General features: G+C 26.7%; 1 protein-coding gene across 4 annotated transcripts in view; it reads right to left on the bottom strand.

Annotated features, from left to right (window-relative positions):
* LOC107162620 (microtubule binding protein furry) overlaps positions 1-19,656 on the bottom strand; it is a 108,566-nt gene that overhangs the window by 47,664 nt on the left and 41,246 nt on the right. For all 4 annotated transcript variants that reach the window (XM_015509600.2, XM_015509601.2, XM_089229298.1 and 1 more), the window contains one exon: positions 13,540-13,692. In XM_015509600.2, the coding sequence (XP_015365086.2) occupies positions 13,540-13,692 (153 nt within the window). The remainder of the gene's footprint in view (positions 1-13,539; positions 13,693-19,656) is intronic.

Genomic DNA, 19,656 nt, shown 5'->3' on the forward strand with positions numbered 1-19,656 from the left:
GTTTTTTCCAACATCACGCTTATAATCAAAAAATAATAATTTAACCTTCACTTTGGAAATTTTTAGTACTTATTAAAATAATTAGGAAAAAAGTAATAAAAACAGCTAAAAACGAGAATGTTTACATAATACATCAATTTTTTTCTGAGTCAAACATTTTGAAAATGTAATACAATAAGGTCTCTATAAATTCTTCTGACATTTTTTATTAAACGTAAGTAATTTTCATTTTTAAAAGCGATTGAGAATATATATTTATAAATATAATAAAGTCCCTTATAAACTTGTCTTATAGAAGTATAATAATCAAAATTGTATAACACACTCAATTCTTTAATGGAAATTGTAGTTCAAATTAGACATTTAAATTTAAAATAATAATTAATTATTCTCAAACGGCTACAGATATTTAGTTATGATTCAATCAATATTAACCACAAATACTTGAAACTATTTTGTATTACGTATAGTAATATTATTATATATATAATGATCACATTTTCAAAGTATTTGTTTTAAGCTTTTTCTACCACATTAATCACTTGAAACATACTAAACAGCCGAGCCTCTTTCCTGGGTTTTTCTTTCCGATGTACTAGTTGCATATTTTCATTAAAAATCGTAATCAACTTAAACTATGCCAAAATAAGTAAATATACAAATAATTTTAAACATTAATCCCCTATACTTATTCCAATAAACATTTTTTTTTATCTTGATAATTATATTTAATTATCCAAAAAACGTATGCAATTATTTAAAGTTAGTAAGAAAGTAAAAACTAAAACTAACAAAATGATGTTTAAATATAATTAATAATAATTTACGTTAAATGGGCGGTTTTCTATATTATTAAGAATTAAAATTGTAATACTATATAATGTTATTTAAGTAATGAGTTTTACTCATATTATTGTGTTTACTAAATTCAAAAATTTACAACCATAAATTATTTTTAAATGCATTTAAATTCTAAAAATATTGTGGAAAACCGAGCATATTCACTGAGAATTATTTTTAAGTGCGATGATTTATTGTTGCTTTCATATTTATAATAATAATAAACGCAATAAATATTGACTCCTCCACGATGTACCCATCACACGCTCGGTCTCTTTACAGTATCCATGTTGCAGTCAACTGCATCGCTCTTTTCCATCATAAGCCACATTAATTTCATGTTATTATTACTTATTTGATATGGATTTTTTCCGACCGTCAATATTTGTTAAATTTATGATATTTTACACTACGCGAGTTTTATGAATTTCTGAATAAAATTGTCATATTTCTTTTGAATTATTGTTGAGGCAAAATATTATTATTCCTACTGATGTTCAATTTTCTTAAAAAATGTATACTTGCAAAGTATTTCGTTATAAATTGGATTGCTTATGAACATTCAAACACAAATATTCGTGGTTTACTTAGCATACAATATTTTTAATATCAAAAGTATAAGTTTATAGGCCTTATCAAAGAGTAAAAGTTAAATGATACACAAAATACAGATCATAATATGTTTGATCTCTTGTAGTTTTTTATACTGAATTAAAATATTATCACCTAAAATCAGGATTATGAAACAAGTAAAAATATTAAATATTAAAAATTGTTAAAAGAATATTATGTAAGTTACAAAATGGGTTTAGCAGAGCGAGTAAAAAAAAGATTTAATTTATAAATCTATGTTTAGATGTTTGATAATGAACTTAACAATTAAAACTGATACATTTTACAATGACAAAATTACAAAATTAGTATAAATCAGAATCAAAAAATAACAGTCAATTTATTAAAATTATATTAAAAATATAAAAGATAGAAAATTCATTTTGAATATGCGAATTATATGCAGACATTGAAATAGAACCGTATTAAGTGTACAAATGATCATAATTATCTACATTATAATAAAATAAATAAATCAGATTTGAGATTTAAAAAAACACGATTAATCCAATATCTATATTAGTAAATTAACTTAAGGTATGGAATTTAATATACTATATTATGATTTTTGCAGCGTTAATGTCATACCAAATGTCAACAAATATGTCAGAACTATCGGTTAGAGTATTACGACTTATCCAGCGAAAATAAAAATATGAAAGATATAAAAAAGCATAAATAGGAAATAAATACCAACTATGACTCTCTTTACTCAAAATATAATAAGACAAACGTTAAAAATATCATTATTATTACTATTTTTTTTCTGTGAACATCGTGATTAATAGCAATAAAATACAAACATTTTAAATATTTCCAATACATATTACTACAGTGTAGACTGTAGAGACTACACTATAAAAATGACCGGAAAACCACACAAAATCGATTGTGTCAAACTGTCAACCTTTAAGGCACATATTATTTTATCTGATACTTATCATCCTGTTAAATTTGATTGAAAATACACGTTTGGGTATTAAAAGCCACAAACATACAGACCTTTAAATCTAGCATAGTATTAATGATCACACGTCTGTTACATAATACAGTTACTTGAGTTACTTTGTAGCAAATTCGAAGTCGGCCGGATAAATTTAATGATTTTCATTCACCACACTTATTATATCAAATTTTAGATTAAGGACACGATATCTATGTTTTGAATAAGTGGTTAAATTATGATATTTTTTGATTTCCGGTTAAATTATAAGCATTTTTAAATTGTAATATCTTATATATGCCTACTCATCATGCTCGCTTAAAAATTAAAATATCGTAAAAACTATAAACCATGCAGACAGACAATGATCAAACCTATAAGTTCGTTACTAAGTCAGTTCAGGTATTTATCAGAGGGGTGAAAACACATTTTATACTGCCCTATCAAAGTGTATTCGAAAATTATACTTTGACAGGGCCACATAAATGTCTAATTTTCAAATAATCGGTTTGGTAGGTGTTAACTGTAAAAACACACCATTGGGCCATATAATATGTCAGTAGATTAAATCATAATGGTAAAAAAAAAAAATATCGTACAGTGCATTTATAAAGAACTAACCGGGCCCGGTATGACTTATTATTAATGGCCCCAATAAAGGAGAGGGAGGATTGCTATTTTCGACGGATTTTTATTATTGTATCCGATAATCGGGCGACTATTAAATTAATATGTTTTATATAATTTGCTACAATACCTAACAATGTAGTACACACGAAAATTTACTCAAAGCGACAGTGTTTCTTATGTAATAAATTAACAACACTTGAATTGTTATAAAACATTATCTTAAAGAGTAAAACATGAATTTTATAAATTATTATTTATATTCATATACGAGTAATAATAAATGGTAAACCTGCCTATATTTTTATAAGTCAATGATAATAAAAAAAAATATACATTTATAAGAAATAATAATCATTTATATTTTTTTTATTGGTGAATATTTGCAAAAATAATTGAATCGAGTGTAAATTTATTGGGAAATGAAAGAGTAATAAAGGTAATGGTTTATAAATTGCACAATCGATTTTAAAATGATTGAAGAGCGTGTAAAAAAAAAAAACGACGTTAAAGTATACCACATTTATATTATTTTAAGAACACTTTTTTTGAAGTATATAAATTATAAGTATATACGTTTCAATCGTTGACGTGCCTCAAATACTTAAAGAAATTCGAGACTATTAACTCGTTTATGCATGTTTAAGAGTTATTATTAAAATACATTAATACATATTTTTAAGCGGACATTACGCCTGCATATGACGCCTCCGTGTAACTACTACAATATAGCAATTTTACGTTCATAATAATCCATGTTATCCTGTATTGTTGATTTTAATACTAGAACGAATTGACCACTTTTCTAACTTTAAGGAAAGAATATTAGATGAGGATTAATAAAACAAGTTTGTATGTTGATTTTTGATATTTTAATTTTAAAGCAAATTATGATTATTCTGAACGTAACATTTTCTCTATTGTAAGACAAAGTTATAACATGTGGGTATGACATAAAATCTTGTTTACTACGCAAAGCAGTTTAATCTTGACTAAAAAACATGCCGAAATAAAACAACACACATTTTTAATTTATTTTCATTATGACATTTCCTCTCAGTGTACGAATGAATAATGATATAATACTTGTTACCCGTCTAAGACATTCTGACAATACAATGTAATACGAATTTGGTATCCCAGTATTCCAAGGTTATTCAATAAATGATCAATCTAATATTAGGGATTTTAGAGCAAAGTTAAGTTCTTATTTGTTGTTGGTATTTTATGGATATATATATATATATATATCTTACTAGTATAATAATATAGTGTGTATGCTACTGTACTGTATACTTTAATGAAGTTTGTAGCTATGCGATTAGGCCACCACACGTAAGCCGCAAGGCTTTGTATTTGGCAGCGTATTTTAGTAGTAGGCCAGTAAGGGTTTTATGATTTTTAAAAACCTAGTCTGGTAAGACTTAAATTTATGCTATGGAAGAAGATTTTCTTTAGTATACAATCTAAAATTGTTTGACTATATAAATCGTTGGTATAAGTATAAGTGTTATTTAAACCGCATTTAACGAGTATAAAATATACATATTATATTAACCATTAATCAGTATACATGCGTGTAATTAGCTTAACTATGGTGTATCATATGTACAGAAAAAATATTATACATGCCTACACGAAACTTCTAAAAATACTTATAGACATTAGACATTTATATATAAACGAATGTCTCGAGGGCAAAATTGCGCAACCAATCAAAATCGTTCACATTTGTTATCATTTTATTATATGATATAATCATCAACCATAGAAGTGTTATACTTAGTATATTTTAATTATAATATATACCTAAAATATATATAATAATACGAAAAAGTAACTAGGGAACCTGTAAATAAGAATATGGATAGACGATTTGTGGCCGAAAAAATAAAAGTAGAATTACTCGGTAGTAGAATAGAATGTAACGGAAGAAAATCTCTGAAGGAAGGGTTGGTATTTGGAGAAGTACAAAATATACATACTTCCGACGATTTTATCTATTAGTCACTTATTAACTACTGCTTTTAGTAATGCAACTGATATATTTCAAACATTTTAATACTTATGCGCATTTTTTATGATCATTTCTTTTTATTTAACTGTTAGTACACTTTAGGTTGACAAATATTTTAATGCGATATTTTTATTTAAAAATTATTTACTTATAAACAAACTTTTCAATAACACAAGACGTACCCAGCGACAATTATTCTTTGTTCATATTTACAATAATATAATATGGTGTAAAGAGGGATTATAAAAAGTAATTTATGATATGATATTATTATTTATTAGTGGTACCGACAAATATTAAATATTTTAGAAAATAAAAGTGCCAATTTTGAAGAGGTTATAAACTTTCTTACAATATTTATCTAATTAAAATTCTAACCGTTAAAATATTTAGTTGCAAAACAAAAATAAATAAATGCTGAATAACAAATCATATCAAACAATACAAGTGAGCAAAACTAATAAACCTATCTTCTTCGCTCTACTCATAAACTAAAATCAGTGACAACGCCATTTGAATACATAATTAAATCACAAGATTTTGGTTATAAATTCATGTTTTATTTATGATATTTTGGAACTGTAATTTCTATTATACGAATACGTAAGTACATAAACAATATTTTCACTTCTCACCTATATTTGTATTCATGCTTAAGGTAAATTATGAGCTTAAGTTATTATAGTATTTTTATATTTTGAACTGTATTTTATACACATTAAAACAATTTAATATAAACTTCGGACAGATCAAGTACACTAATGGTTTGTAAACAATTTTAATTCTTATCAGACCATTATCATACTCGTTTTTTTTTTTAAACAAACACGTCTTATACCATTTAACGGGGTTTTAACCATGCTTTTTTATTTATTTATTAAAAAAGTATAATTACAATATATATATATATATGTATATTATACACGTTAAAAAAGTAGAGTAGGCAAATTTAATAACATATTTATAGTGACAGGAATAAATGTATAATTGGGAAAGCACTTTGCAGTAGTGACAACCGACAGAAAAGTGTGATTCTAAAAATAATTTGACAACATTTTATTTAATTATTTTTAAAAAGAAAAATCACAAACACGATAGAAATTAAATGGTATTCATTTCAAACAGTCGAAGACAACAATAAAAGCATAAAATCTCTGTTATAAAATAATACAAACATTTTTAAATAATTATATTATACATATTATGTTTTAGTGCAATAGGAATCACATGATACATTTAAATATAATACCTATATGCCTATCAAAAATACTAAATAATGCATTATTTAATCTTAATTTATAACATATCAGTAACAGCTTTGTTGTGCCACAGTCAAAAAAGTACTCTATGGAAAAAAAGCAGCAGTGTAAATTATTCAGTATTTATAAGTCACACATATAGCTATGTTTGCAGTATTTTCATTAAAATATAATTAAAACAATATAAATAAAAAAAACTTGCTACATCTGAAGTAGACAATATTTTCGACTCAATTTATATATTTATAATAGTGCGAGGATAATGACAACATAACTAATTGTTTTTTTCTTTATTTTTAACAGTAAATTATTGAATTATTTATAATTGAAAGGATAATTAGTTTATATTTTAAGTTAATTATGGCCGAGAATAATAATTATTTAAGTATATGTATATATTTACCCTATAATAATTTAAGATGACGAACATAATTTGTTAAATGTAGCATAATTCATAAACTAAACATACCGTTAATTAAGTTTAAAAATAACTCCAAAATATTTTTAATCATTATTTCTGAATTTTAATAATACATATAACAACAATAATATTTATAAGCAATGTTTGTGTATATATATAAGTATGTAATTTTTTGAGCGTTATATTATACACTATTTGCACTGATTTGTTTATTGATTTCACGTATAAAACGAGTTTTATCCCAAAAACAATATAATTAATATTAATATCATAGTATGAAAAAAAGTAAAAACTGTACTCGTATTAAAATAATTAAATGAATAATTCGCTTTAGAAATGTATTATTAATAAATACATAATTTCATCAAAATGATCGAGTGCTGAAATCAATTAATATAATAGCAGGAATAAAAAACGATTGCATACAATTAGTGTAGCAAGGTTCATTAAGGAATTAAAGTGTATATATACACATTATTTTATTGATATGGTTTAATATTGACAACATTACAAAAGTTCTAAGAATTTGCAAATAATAAACGTTTTAGTTCCCATTTTATGTAAATAAAATGTATTATTATAATATTATATGTATAATAATTTTATTAATTTACATTTTGTGTTTATAATTAATTAAACGATAAATAATTCATCAGAGGCAGTAACAGTGCTTCGTTTTTTGACTTCAGTAACTCGTTCGATCAGAATGTAAATCTAGTTGGTACTTTGGGGGGTAAAAGTAAAATATTCTCAATATTATTCAAAATAATCGGGATAAACAAACTAAAAATTAAGGGAAAAACGGGGATTATTACGCACAATCAGTTTTCAACAAAATCGATTTTAGTTTTTTAATGTAACTTTAAAACAAATGACCATAGCATGAAATTTTCACCGAACGTCTATATAAGTATATTCTATCCACCATGCAATTTTCAAAAAAATTCGACTTAAGTTGAACTATTCATAGGCGTATGCAATTTTCGATCATTATTAGTTTTTTAAAATTATTATCGATAAAAATTTATTTGTTGGGTAGAAAAGCTTGAAAATTTAATTCAGGATACCTAACACATTGTTACAATATCAGTTGAAAAATATTAAAAATATATTGGCACGATTTGTTTTTATTAGCATTTAAAGTTCAAATTTAGACTAAATACGTAAAAATCACGACAATGTTCAAATTATCTTAGATAGAAATTCATAAAAGTTTTTATTTTTAAATCTAAGATTTGAAAATTTTTAATAATATATAATATATCCTAGACAGATAAACCTTCTCCGCTCAGAATCGTTTATCGTATACAACGATATATCATTGGATTCAAATTTAATTCCATCCATTACAGTAATAACCCACTTGTAACCCACTGTACAGCAGAGCGACATCCACGACTTACCCGCTTTTTTAATCACAAAAATAATTAATAAAATATGAAAATATAATACGTGACATTAGAGCTTTTCACTTCAATCATTTTCAAAATCTTTATTTACGACATTCAATAAATAGATTTTCTTCAAAATAAAAAGTATTATCATTATATAAGTTGAACGACGGGTCATTCCATGAAGAAAATATATTATTAAATTGAGTGTTGCAAGAAACACATAGAAATATAAAATACGAATCATTTTGAGGAAATGGCTCATCTCAATGTTTGATCAAGCCATAAAAAAGTATCAAATATGATTCAAACAAAACTCTAAACTTTATAAAAGTAATGACTCTAAAAATAAAAACTTTTAAATGATGAACGATAATCTTTACGACTATATTTAATATTATATACAACCATCTCATCTCATCTCATTCATATTCTTCTACATAGAAATTTCATTTTTCATGGAATTTATTTTCCCTAAATACTAATAATTTGGTGATAAACATATCATTGTAAATAATTAAGTAAGTAAGAAAATTTTAAATACGCTATAACCTTATTTGAGATAATAAAATATATAATATAGCCATAAATAGACATAAAGGTAAACTGGAAAAAATAGCAAAACACTACTCAATATACACAATTATCTATATACATTATGTAAAATGTATTTTGGATAGAAAAAATAGATTGATTTAAGAAAAACACAGTACAGAAATAAATAATAATAATTCAATTTAAAAAGAAAATTTGGACATAATAGGTCAATGATAAAAATATATAAAATTAATGGCATGCATTATATAATATAATTAAAAAAATGTGTTTTCTAAAAAGTAACATTTTAACCAATAACCTGCACTGGCTGCACTGGATAGATATGTGTTTAGTTCGTACCAATAAAACAATATTTTTTATAATTAATATTTTTCTTTTAATACCTACCAATAACAATATTTATATTTATTGTTTAGATGTTTGAGAAAAACAATAGTTATATAGGTACGGTTTTCACAAACTCAAAGTGTAATTTAAAAGGAATTTTCGATCAATTAAATGTAAACATAAAAAAAGTTAAAAACAATTTTTCAAATTTTCAAAAAAGGTTAAAAGGGTAATTTAAATACCAAGTTACAAAAATGGCTAGGGATAGCGAATATGACACCGTTATAATGCAGAAAACCCAACCATTTTTTTTATCATAATTTTAATGACGTCATTTTATAGTGCCATACAGCTAGGTACCTCTTATACATATAACTTATATTACATATACTTTAAAGTTAAAACATGTTATGTATACATCATCCTGCAACTTAAATTGCTTTACTTTATTATAACGTATATGGGACCACGTGTATCTAAAATAAAACAATTTTTATGTCTATCTGTGAAATTTAAAATATTCACGCATTATGTTAAATTTTAATTTGCCTTAGTTATTTCTTATTAAATAGTTATACATTTATACATGAATCGAACAAGCGATGAATTCACTTTTAATAGAATGTTTAATTAAAATAATTAAATAACAGCATCATATTATATTTGAGACATCACATTTACATTTGTCTTTACATGATTAACCGTTATGCTTTAAAATAACACCAATTAATGAACTATTGGATGAATTCGATATGTTTTGATAAATGTTAAAACTGAAATCAGAACAATATTTGAATATTATATTTATATATAAATGTTGTGGTGTCATCTTATTTTTAGTTTTTGTTGGTTAACTGTTATAGTTAGTATATGCTAAAGTGGATGATGCATATGAGCTGAGGCCTGACACAACATTGTGTAATAGCAATAGAAATAAGAAAAAGAAAACTGAATAAAAAGATAAACGTTGATTTTTAGAGAATATAGAAATATTTTAGGTGAAGCTGATGTGTTGAGATTACTGTATTAAATTAAATATCACCACGTCAGATAAGGGATGAGTAGTTGTAAACGACTTGAGAGCTGAAAATAAGCGCTTATTTTTGTGATATACCAAGCTCTGTGATTCTTTTCATAATTTTTTCTTTTAGTTTTTCAATTTTTAACTTTTGACTTCCCAAAGTAGGTACTTACTAGATCTGAATTTCAACTAGACTATTAGACATCTCATCAATATTTAAAATTAAAGCATTTTCCTGTTATAGAAAGATTTTTAAAAATACGTCATTGTATAGACCAATCGTTCTCCTCAGTATCTTCAAATCATAAAATGTGTATAAATGTAATATATCATAGTAATATTTTATAGTATAGATGATTTATTATAATAATTATATAACTCAAATAAAATACTAAAAAATAAACTTCAAGGCATCTAAAAGCTGTTAGTTGTATCATATAACAAAAATAAGGTACCTACTTATTTAAGCTATATATTTTTCACTCAACAATATTTTAAAAATGAAAAATAGTTATAAAACGCAAAACTGTTTTAAAAAGACAAAGATAACTAAATTTATACCTTAAAGTGAAGTAAATAAAAGTAATAAAGCAAACAAATGTTTTAATATTTAATTTTTTGTTTACATAAAAAAAATTACTTTCGAACTTTTAGTTGGATTATAAACGGAGATTAGCTTAACTTTAGCATTGCATCTGGCCACAAAAATTGTAATCCAGCATTTTTTTTTTTTTTTTGTGACACACATAGTTGTTTAAATTATCACAAAGCATACGCACCTATTTTTAATTATATATAGAGCCCCACAATAAGTATAGAATGTACTGATTAATTACCTATGTAGTCAATAATATTAACTACCTACCATCACACCAAGTGCTTACAATTCATTTCAAGTATGTTTTCCAACATTAAAGTTGTATGTATAGATGTTTAAAATGTTCTTCATTAACCAATGTGCAAAATTATTCCGTTTTCCTCTTATAATATAGTGTTATACGCGTAGCTACATTAAAATGAACTGTCAGTAGTAACATTCCTCAGCGATATTTAAATTTTAACAGCACGTAAACTCTGTAATAATATTGTGATATTGCAGCCTGCGGGGAATTTTAAACAGTCAAAGCATTTTAAAGTTTATTTATTATGTGAATCATAAGAATAAAAATAATTTGAAAAAATGTTGGTAAAAAGTTTTTTATCATTAGTAATAATGATTTTTAATTTTTAGTTGTACTATGTCCACAGAATTTAATTTGCATATAGATATAATTGGTGTTATAGCTTTAAATGTATAGCACTATAATTAATTGTATAAATATACTAAATATAAAAATAATACATATAAATATATATTAATTAAGCGTTTAATTATAACATGGGTATAGTATGTCGAAAAAACAGCTAAGATAGGAATTATCATGTTTATAGTAATTGGTATACTAATTAGTTGTTAATGTACTCCATACTTTTAAGTTAAAACTATAAAGTTGATGAGTTACTTAAACCACGTTTTGGTTCTAAATTACAACAATTTCGAAGAAAACTAATATACAGCGTTAAAAAAAAAATTTAAAAATATATACATACATATTATTATAACAATGAAATTAAGTTTTAAAAAATATGTGTGTTGAAATGTTATATTATAGTATTATTATGCGGGTACGAATTCTATTGAAATTAATTTTAAAAGTGACACATTAAATTAAAATATATATACTATGTGTAATGAATGTGTATTATAATGTCAGTGTTATGTTTTGGACAGCTCTGTATTATTATTGTGACGAATAAGCATTCCTTTTCAAATCAAATATGAGTGTATTGTTGTGAAATCACAACTGAGCTTGGTTTTTAAATCAAAACATTTTAGTAAAATTATTATTATTCCTTAATGCCTTACATGCCTGCACGGAAATAGGCATTATTCTAAGGCGCGATTGAATACATTTTGAATAATTACGAGAGGTGTAAGCGCGTATAATACATCCTTAAAATAATTTTTTTCACAGACGAAATAATTTTTTTTTTTTGAAAATCATTTAATCAATTAATAAAATAAATAACAAGAAATTATACCTAGAAAAAAAATAATATTAAACAATACCTAGAAAAAAATCGGGTTCGAGATGAGAGTGATGTAAACATCATGTAGGTTTGTATAAAAAGTGAAATTCTTGTAAGCAAAAATACGAATATTTGGACGGAACAGTATAATATTGCTTATGATAATATTATACATACAGTTAAATTTAGGGTTGCCATTGCTGTGTTATTGTTTTGAAGTATTTAGAATAACAAAAGTTATGCACATTTTTGCTATAATGGGAATTTTTTTTTTATTAGAAATAAGCCTCGACAGCGGAGGCCATTGGCTGACACAGTTTACATGTTTAGGAAGAATTATTATATACATTATTTACATGCACATATTACAACATAATAAATTATAGGCTATTAATAAGTTTGGTCTTGATCAAAAAGGACATCTTGCGACTTATGGGTGGAGGGCTTCCGATATACCTAATATTTGATAATGGGAATTATAATAATGTGTAAGATGTAAAATAAAAATAATACTACAATATATTTAAGTATCTATATAATTTAGTATCTTTTGAAATATTACGTGTCAAAAAAATTAAAAAAAAAATTCATAAACAATACTTCCAAATAAAACTTAATTTAATGGAACTTAAGGCTTTAAAACTTTTAAGTTTCAAAAATTCAAAAAAATGTTCATATAAAAATAAAATCCATCATTTACTTAGTCCACGTACGACTAAAAACTTATCTAATTTGTAATGACTTTAACAAGACTGTATATTTATATTCTACTTTTGCTGAAAAACTCTAAACGAAATTTAAACTTCTTACCAATTTTCCAGTTTGTGATGAGAATAATTACTAAATTTTTCAGTTCACCTTCTTAACAGGTTAATTATAATTTATTATAAATCATTAGTTCAAATATATTTGTCACACGTGCAAATAATTTTTTTCCCACACATAACTACCCTAGTTTGAATATATAATATGTTTATACTGATTTAATAATGTACAATTCGAAGTTTCTAATAGTAGATTAAAAATTATTAATAACACATCATTAATTCGAAATATAAATCATTTTTCTTTAAAATAGCTTCATATTTCTCTTATACCAGTAGTATTTTATTATATTCATTTAAAAAAAATTGCATATTAAGACTGAATCAGTTTTACCGATTTATTGTATATATAAGTTTTTGACATAATGAATATCATATTATTAATTATAAATTCTATTGTATTAGGAAATTCTGAAAGAATAGTTTTTGATGGAATACAAAATATTTCCTTTTGGTAAAAAAAAAAATAATATTCATTAAAAATTAATTATGTCTTATAATATACTTCGATGTTGTTTCCAAAATACTAAAATCTCAAACGCATTAAATTGTTCTTCAAAACCTAAGCTTCTACAGATTTTCAGCCAAAACTAAATCCCACTAGTAATACGATTATAGAAATGTCTAACCTGAAAACATTGGCATTGTTAGTTCTGGATGTATTTGGGCAAGCTGCTGTGACAAATTGAACTGCGATTGGCAAAAAGTAGAACACAAAAGAACATCAACAATCTCCGTATTTTTTTCATTGTCAAAAGCTTCGTGCTTCTCTCGTCCATCACCTGAAAATAATATAAAAATAAAATTACATTTGGGAATGGATCCAGATATATTACAATAAATATATATATATAAATAATTAATTGATATATATGATTTAAAATCGCAAGTACCTATCTATCATGTGTATTGTGTACAGATTACATTGAAATGTTTAAATCTCATGATTAACACTGAACAGTATATGCATATTATCCGTCAATTGTTTCCACCATATAAATGCTAAAATAATCCCATTATAGTTATTGTATTCACCTATTGTTTTAAAAATGAATGCTTCAAATAACGGAATATTTCCTTTCAGATTTGCAATCAAATATTTAAAATAAACATTTACGCAGAAAGTCAATAATACAAATTTCGTTAATACTTAAAGCATGAATAAAACAATTAATATTGTACGACCTACTTTATGTGGTTTATCCATATATAATTCTTAAAATAACGTTTTTTTTACGGACTATTTTTATTATTATTATTATTATTAATAGTTTTCAAATTATATAGAACAACAACATATCTATTCAACAAAATAAATTTACACTACATAAAATTATATTTATTCACTAAATCGCTTTCTTTAATATTATTGTACAATTAAATATGAGTATTATTGTATTAATAATACATTTCATGTTTATGGGACAAAATTATATCAAAGCTTTACTACATAATATTTAATAGTATTTTGCTAATAATTGTATGTCAATTTATGGATATAAATTGCATACAAGTTTATCAACATTTTGAGTAATATGGTGTTATATTTTTTACGAATTACGATACACTATAAAATAAATGGTTAGGTAGTTATCATGTGGTCATATACACAGCTAAGTATGTATACTATGACGTATAACATGTAGTATATAGTTTTAAATTTTATTCTAGCCAATATTGTAGCATAATATTATAAAGCAAACGAACAAAAATATATTTTATAACGTTGTTTTAAATGTCAACACACACACACACATCAAAGTATTGAACTAGGTTAATGAAATCGATGTTAAAACAAATAAGTAACAGAATTATTAGAATTAATAAATTTAATGCGTGATTAAAATAATACAACAAAGGCGGATGGTGTAACGTTATTATACGAATTCTCTAGGCGGTATAAAATGTTATATTATACTCGTGCGAGCCACGAAATATTGTTGGCATTCTTTCGATAAATTACTGGCGCTGGTAACATATACGGCTATACGTCATGATGTTTCTGAATGGTATACGGGAAAAAAATAATCATAATCATAATAAATAAGCGTATAATCCCGTGAAAATGAATTGCGTGTTTTCGATTGCGCGCTGAAAGCTGCAGACGAAAATGTAATATTTTACCTATTATTATTATTATTATTATTGTTATTGTTATTATATGCTCTTAGACAACCTCTTGTAATGAAATCTCTCAGTATTCTGTGAAGACATGATATTGTAGATCTGCAGCATCAAACGCATCGTATGCCACTCATCATTATAATAATATTCTATCCAGTCTATTCGGTTCTATACGATATAATATTGAAACGACGTTGCTCTACCTTCGAACGTGCCTGCAGTATGTGTGACGTAAACGCAAGAGCTGTGTTTCATATAGTTGGTAGATGTAATATAATATTAGGTATGATGGGGTACGAGGTGGCCGAGTGGTCTACCGCCTTCGGCTGTGGCTCAGCCGGACCGGGTTCGATCCTCGACCATCGGGCGGCATTTTTCTCCGGGCAAGTCACGGTGTCCGGAGAACAAGTGCCGTCATCCCCCACTCCGGGGCATGGCAGAAACCTACGAGTGCCCCAATAGAAATTCTGCCAAAACTCTCACCCACGTGTAAAACCAACCCACAGTTCCATAAGAACCTACAGTACTACCCCCTTCCCAATGGCCTTAGTTGCCGCGGGATAATTTAAAAAAATAAATAAAAAAAATATTAGGTATTAATATTTAATTATTACCTACGTAGTATAAGTGCGTGGCGCCTGCACCATCACAGATTGGAATATTACGCGCGTCTAACTATATAATAGGCTGCACATATGGGCACGTGTTTATCGGCGTATACTGCAGAGCAGGTATAATAGACAATATAATCTAGTCGGTGATGGTGAAGAAAATTTATTTTATTGTGTAGGTTAGGAAATTTTACTGAAACGGGACGACTACTTTGTTTTCAAACGTTTCAGAAATCCGAAACGGCGAAATGTATTATTGAAATAATAAATATTTCATCTTCAAATACCTAATATGTTGTATAATATTATATCTATACATTTATATAATATATGGCTAAGGACGTGGAAACAAGGTAAGTACCTCGGAACTAAACGAAATCAAAAATACCATCTACACATGGCCCCCTCCACCGGACTTCTCAAGGAAGACGGAAACCGAAATAAATATAAAACGTATATAGGACACACGTCGCTAACACATCAGTACTTGATGAAGCAAGAAGACCCACCAATATGCGCCAGTTGCGGTACACTCCTATCAATCAAACGCATTGTATCCGAATGCCGTTTCTATGAAACGGACAAACGAGAAGCTGGGGTATCAAATATCACGTCGGAAGCTTTTTAATTAAAACCAATTTTATAAATAGTTTATAATCTGTTCTTGTTTTTATAATTTGTAAATGCTGTATATATCCTAAAAAAATGTTAACCTTAAACCTCCTTATTGTATATACCAAAGGCCATATAGACGCCCAGGCTTATTTATTTAAATAATAAAAAAAAAGTAATATTTATATACACATAGATCATTACATTATTACACGCGCATTATAATATTATAGGTGACCGCTTTGGAATTCAGTCAATCATTCGGTTACTATAATATGGCACATCGTCGTGTCACGTGGACATATTTTAAGAGCACTACTATTGATATACTGTCTCGTGAAAATCGGTTTCCGGATATGAAAAAAATCGCTCATCTCTGCAGCGGTATAGCCATTCTTTCGGATCGTTCTACAGCAGGGTGCGCTGCTCGGAAGAATCTATATAAATACGTCGCAGTTAAGAGATACAGTGTGTAATTCGTACATATGTATACGCATGTATGTACACACGAGATAAATGGGACGGAAGTCGTGCCCGTTGCACATTTGCTTTGTATAATATCATAGGTATTATAATCGCATGTGTATTATGAGATTCGCTCATAGGTGGGGGTAATGTAGGTATATAGTATACTTTAATACTGCTCTGTATAAATGTGAAGAAGAGTGTATAGGAAGAGGAATCGAGCTGGATCGGGGGTAGTAACACGCGAGCAGGGGTAGTTCAGTCCCTCGTCGTAAGAGTAAAATTATGACACGCGATGACATCGCAAGCACGCCTATAGCCCTCCCCCTTCCCACGCATTCGACGCGTATTATACGGCTGTCGGGGCAAGTTCCCTATATACATATATATAGGTATACATATACTATATATTAAATATAATACATATATATATATATATATATACAAACACCTATATAAACGCGAATACACTGCGCGATATGACAGCAGCGTATATATATCGTATTATCGTCGCACATAAAAGTGACAATGAACGATTGACAAAAATGTCATTACACCGCCACGTATATATTACATAGGTAGCTAACCTAACCTGTCTACCTACTTGTCTAACTAACTTATATCTACATATCATAAACGTGTTACACGTGTTAATGGATTAAAGCGTGCGCTGTAGGTACGACGTACGGCGAATCGCGTCCATGAAAATAATAATAATATTTATAATATTATACAACTCGTAAGTAGAATTATTATATTGATGTGTATTCTATACCATACATGCAGCGATAAGATAATATGACGTCACATTATAAAGGTGCACCGACAGTTTAGCCGGATGATGGGGGAGTGAGTGATTATGGGGGGGGGGGGGGGGGGGGGGGGTGAAAAGCGTGCCGATACAGAGCAAGTTGTGCTATTATGTCATAATATTATACTACTGATTCTGCTGCAGCATAAAACTCGCCGGTCTGAGTCATTCAGTAAATTACCAAAATCTCATCGGAGTGTGTAAACTAATATCGTTGTATATGTTCAGCACGGTGTGCAATGTGATATTGGAATTTAGTACGAAGGTACCTACTGTATATTATCTATACCGATGTACGAGACGACTATTATGCGAGTTTATGGACAACATCGAGTTACCGTCATAACGACACAACTGCTACTCGCACTGCAGTCCAACGTGCTACTATATATGTGTTTAGTTTTATAAATTATATGTTTTTATTTTATTCGTATAATATAACCGTATAACAAGTACATTAATGTTTCATATTTTTTATAGCTGCAGACAACGAATATAATGTCTCGAAAAATAGTATGCTATCGAAATTGTGAAGAAATATACACAGCTCCGTCCTATGGTAGTCAGAAAAAAAAAGCCAGGGAAAAAAAGCCACGGGAAAAATAAGCCACGGAAAAAAAGTCAAATTACAATAATTAAATATACCTATAACAATTAAAATTAAAGTATTAAATTAGGTATTATTTAAAAATTGTTTACACATTATTGTGGTCAAATATATAAAAAATAATAATAATATTAAATATTATAGAAAAAAATAAAATTTAAAGTATTATTAAACATTTTTAACATTGGTCATATTGTATACATATATATTATATAAAAGTATTAATACACAGGTTATATGTTAATTAATTTAAAATTTTTAACACAGTTTATAATACTGTATTATCCGTATTCATATATAAAATTATTAATATTATCTTGAAATAAATAAATTTATATATATATATATATATATATTTAATTTAAACTTTTTGTTTAATAAAATCAATACATTCTGTTTAGAATCTAAAATATATTTATTACTATGAATAATAAATAATAACATATAACCTGTGTATTAATAATTATATATATATATACCTATATATATACACAATATGACCAATAATGTGTAAACCGTTTTTAAATAATACCTTAGGTATTACCTACTTTAATTTTAATTGATATATATTTAATTATTGTAGTTTGGCTTTTTTCTCCGTGGCTTATTTTTCCCATGGCTTTTTTTTCTTGGCCTTTTTTTCTGTGGATTTCTTTTCCATGGCTTTTTTTCCCTACATTCCCGTCCTATATCCATAATTGCACGGTGTACCCAATAAAAATAATCGGAAATATTATTACAAACGCAATAAAATTTACAAATAATTTCATATATATCTTTAAAGGTTCGACTGACGAGTATTGACGGAGTTCATTTTGAAATGTTTAAGAGGACGATATGTAAAACGTGGCATTAGGAACGAAAACGGAATAAAACAACTTAATCATAAGACCACGGTCATCCGCGAAATCAAATAGCTTTAGAACAGTAAGAAACTTAGGGAACTTTATAAATGAAAAGCTTGAACAAATGTGTACAGAGGTAAGCACTTAAAGTTCGAAACCTTGAGGGTAAATTAAGACGCGGTAAATAGATAGACAACGAGCAACATTATTTGCATACCATTGAAACCAAGAATTGAAAAACAATTCTAATAAAGTCAGAACAAAATGTAAAATAAAAATATATTTCTATACGATAATCAATTTCCCACCTATTTTTATTCAATAATATAACGGAAAACTTAATTTAATTCAATAAGAAAACACAAATGATTTATTAAACAATATCTATTATGATTATTTTGTTTTATTCGTGATGCTCAATAATTACGACTATATAACCCATAAACCACCACCCATTGTTGTCCACCATTTGAATACGTTCCAATAGAAGCTAGTTCATATTATTATAGATGCGTGCAAAACAGAAAATAAAATAAATAACCTAGAAGTAGTATGGCTGTTGGAATATGAAATGTATAACAAAATTCTCAGTCCATGTACCTACCTTACTGCGTTTTAACAAAAAATTGCATTCATGTGACCTTATAATAAATCATTTGATTTACTATTTT

This window comes from Diuraphis noxia, unplaced genomic scaffold (genome assembly GCF_037042655.1).
Source record: "Diuraphis noxia isolate RWA-SAM2 unplaced genomic scaffold, SU_Dnox_SAM2 contig0005, whole genome shotgun sequence".
NCBI classification, from domain to species: Eukaryota; Metazoa; Arthropoda; class Insecta; order Hemiptera; family Aphididae; genus Diuraphis; species Diuraphis noxia.